We start from the raw sequence: 3,985 nt of genomic DNA, 5'->3' as shown, positions 1-3,985 counted from the left end.
AGTTATTAAATAGTAAAGGGCAGAATTGGCTCTCCAATAGCCACATCATTCAATACCAGGCACACCTGTATGAGAATCCTCACCTGACCATCGCAGCTGTAAAAGCTCTAAATCCTACAACTTACCTGCCCTCTGAAATGGGTCCACCTGACCACAATTGCCTGATGACTGTTAATGAAGCCTGTGCTAGCTGACCAGACCTTCAGATGACTCCCCTGACTGACACTGAGTACACCCTTTTTACAGATGGAAGTAGCTCAGTTAGGGAAGAAATCTGCTGCTCCAGATATGCAATGGTAACCACCAAAGACATGCTCCTAGCCGGACCTCTTCCAACAGGATGGTTGGCACAAAAGGCCGAACTGTGGACATTGATTCAGGCACTCAGATGGTCAAAAGGAAAAGTCAATACATACTGATTCCAGATATGCTTTTGTTACCATACATGTCCATAGTATGCTGTACAAAGAGAGAGGATTGCATATGACAGGAGAAAAACAAGTTAAAAATAAAAAATCCTGCAGCTCCTTGATGCAGTTTGGGACCCTCTAAAGGTAGCTGTCATGCATTACAGAGGCCATCAAAAAGTAAAAGATTCCATTACTCTTGGGAACTCAAAGGCAGAAGCTCTCCTTTCAAAGATATACGAATAGACTTCACAGAAGTGAAGCCATGCAGAAGCTACTGATATCTATTAGTGCCTACTCAGGGTGGATTGAATCTTTCCCCACTAAGACAGAAAAAGCCCAAGAAGTATGCAGGGTCCTTCTAAGAGAAATCATTCCAAGATATTGACTCCCTCTGACCATTGGCAGTGACAATGGTAAAAGTAGGAAGGATGAACAGAACTATTAAGTTAGCTCTAAGTATTGCCTAGAGACCCAGGCCAATTGGGTAGATCTCTTACCCTTTGCCTTGATAAAAATTAGAAATGTGCCTAACAAGGGAAAGTTCTCCCTTTTTGAGATCCTGTTTGGAAGGCCACCACCTTTGATTAAAAGTCTTAGGGGCAATATGCACAAAATAGAAAGTCTAATGCTTAACCAACTGCTTGAGGCTCTAGGACAGGCTTTTAATCAGCTACACAAATATTATGGGGAAAGGGATAACATTCCCACAGATACTTCTGCTCATTTATTTGAGCCAGGGGACCAAATTTATATAAAAGATTGAAAAAAGGACTCCCTCACCCCAGTGTAAAAAGGGCCTTATGTTATTGTTATGACAATTCCCACAATAGTAAAAGTTGCAGAAATCCAGCTTTGGATTCATCATTCAAGAATCAAGGAATTTCATCCAGGAGACTCCTGAATGTAGTAGCCGGATCCAGCAAACCTGCTGAAGGCAACCCTGCTGAGATGGTGCTCTCAAAGCCCTGCTCCTGTCACTCTGGAAACTGACGGGTCAATGCATGGCTGAAGAAATTAAAGGAGACAACTCTCTCAAAAGCCCTGCTGACAGGCTGAAGTATGGCTAAAAGCTCATAAATAGTTGTACCACTTTGTTGACTGGGACTTTCCTACTCACTGTTGTTGTTTAGTTTTATTATTGTTTTGCTATTATTGCTGTGTGTTTAGTTCTAATTGGGTTCCTCTTTGGCATTGCTCTGAGTGCTAGTGCCCCAAAAGACTGGAGTACTTGCCAAAAATGCTGGTTTGCTATCACATATTGATGTACCTTCCCACTTTTCTGTGTTCTTATGTGTTTAAGGTAAATACAGGACATTGGAACTTTGAACTGAGTATGTAAAAGCCTAAAGATTCAAAGTTTGATGCCCAAACAAAACTAAGGTAATTAAATGGAAACCCAAAGAGCATCCCCTGCCCATTGCATTTGATGGATGCCCCTGCCAGCAATACAGCTGGCCAGAAGTGATAGATTGTGAAGGACATAATAAGGAATGGCAATACTGTACAACGAGGTCAGACGGGCAAACAAGAATGGCTATAAAGTTCCAAAGACAACAAAAGGCTTAAATGGAAAAGAACACACAGTCCCCAAATTGCCATACTTGTAAAGAAACAGAATGTAACCCACTTAAAATAGTTATACCTAAATAACTCAAAGGACAGGTTACTTTGCTGGCAGATGTAGTGCTGCAAAATAGAAAAGTCCTCAATTTATTAATTGCTAAGTATGGGAAAACTTGTCTTTACCTAGGGAAGAATGTTGTTATTATGCAAATAAATCAGGAGTAGTCAGAGAATCCATGACCCAACTGAAAGAGAGATTAAATCAGATGAAAACTAAATAGGTTCCCAGGATACTAACTCCTGGTAAAATTGACAGTTCACTGGATGGAAAACATGGTTGGGAGCTCTAATGGGACCCAAAATGGCTAAAGGGTCATTGGCTACAAATTGGTATTGGATTGGGAAGCTGGTGGCAGTACAATTTTGAAGGAATCCCTGTAGGTTGGACCATGCTCATAAAAAAGGTCTGGACCACAGATAGGTCCACTGTGTGAAAAGGCCCATCTCTAAAATTACTAAAAGGTTTAAAGAAAAGCCAGATGAATTACACAAGTATTGATATGGTCCAAACAATCAATAGCACCCACCAGCTCCTATTAGCAGCAGACCCAGAACTAGCCTCTGATTGCTGGATCTGTGCCCCCTTAAGCCAAATGTCATACCAGGCTCTCAGTATTATAGTGAGTAACACTGTGGTCAGGAACCCGACCTTAGGGGCCTCAGCCCTGCTAATTGAAGAACCTACTGAGGCCATAGGTAACAGTACCTGCCTTCTTGGAAACAAACTACACCTGAATGCTACCTGTGAGTGTACAAATATCATTGTGTACAGGGATAGTAATGTTTCTGCCCCTGAAGGGACCTTCTTTGTTTGTGGAGATGGAGTTTATAGAGTGTTCTCCCCCCAAATCCATGGACTGTATGCCTTAGTAATTTTAATTCCCAGGTTGTCAGTCTATACCCCGACTGACATGGCAAAAGTACCTCTAAAAATTGGCACAATCAGAGGTCTCAACAAGAGGAAAAGGAACCCTATCATTGTGCCCATAATGGCAGGACTAGCCATTGCTGGAAGCCTTGCCCTAGAGGAAACAGCTCTTGGTCTAGGACAACAACAGTACCTGCTTTTAGGAAAGGAAGTAAAAGAAAGTCTGGAGGAGGTAAGAGCCTCTATCCTCACACTCCAAGGGCAAATTAACTCCTTGGCAGGTGTGGTATTACAAAATAGAAGGGCACTGGATTTACTAACTGCAAAACATGGGGGAATTTGCTTATATCTAGGAGAGGAATGCTGTTACTATACTAATAAGTCTGGAATAGTAATAGAATTTATGGATAAACTTAAAAGGAGGTTAGACAAAATGGGAGAACAATTTGACACTGAAAATTCAAATTCATGGGGCAACTGGGCCCTATCTAAATGGAAACCATGGTTAGGGGTCCTTGTGCGACCACTACTCACTTTGCAAGCCTTAGCTACAATAGGCCCCTGCATTATTAGTTGGATAACCAAGTTCATCACACAAAGAATAAACTCTATCCAGAACTACCAGATTAGTAATGTCAATGATGAAGCATCATCATGAATCAAAACAAATGGGGGAATGTTAAGGAAAATATAAAATAATATAGAATAACTGCCTGCCTCATTCTGCTTCTGTAACTTGCTTTGCTTGCTTGTTTCATTTCTCAGAATAGCAATACCAGATGCTTCACCATTAACCACAAGTTTGTGGGCACAAGATAAGCAAATGTCTGCAACATTGCTTAACCACAACTCCCACCCAAGTGAGGCCAGATGTCCACAGCATGCCTCACAAACAAAAGTACACCATAGACCCTAAGTTTTCTGTAAACCACATGACCAGGATTGTATAAATATAAGCCACCAGTGCAACTCTGGGTTAGTCCTTGAAAGCATGTTCCTGTGGGGCTGGCCGGCTAGCAAATAAATTTTATTGTTTTATCTCTGCTCCTCTGTCTCCTGTGAGTCTTTTGGTTACTCTCAGAAA

The 3,985-nt window shown here is 41.5% G+C and overlaps 1 protein-coding gene across 1 annotated transcript; it reads left to right on the top strand.

Moving 5' to 3' along the window:
- The first annotated feature begins 2,512 nt into the window (after positions 1-2,512).
- LOC147823506 (syncytin-1-like) lies at positions 2,513-3,559 on the top strand. The gene has a single exon (XM_087193022.1). The coding sequence runs from the start codon at positions 2,513-2,515 to the stop codon at positions 3,557-3,559; it is 1,047 nt and encodes a 348-aa protein (XP_087049148.1).
- The last annotated feature ends 426 nt before the right edge of the window (positions 3,560-3,985 follow it).

The sequence above is a fragment of the Heterocephalus glaber genome, unplaced genomic scaffold (genome assembly GCF_053883595.1).
Source record: "Heterocephalus glaber isolate CG9 unplaced genomic scaffold, H.glaber_assembly_v1.0 deba00001577, whole genome shotgun sequence".
Classification (NCBI taxonomy): Eukaryota; Metazoa; Chordata; class Mammalia; order Rodentia; family Bathyergidae; genus Heterocephalus; species Heterocephalus glaber.
This window is presented reverse-complemented; position numbering and strand designations above follow the sequence as displayed.

Excerpts from the sequence above, each read along its gene's own strand:
- LOC147823506 (XM_087193022.1), top strand. The coding sequence starts at position 2,513 with ATGAATTACACAAGTATTGATATGGTCCAAACAATCAATAGCACCCAC.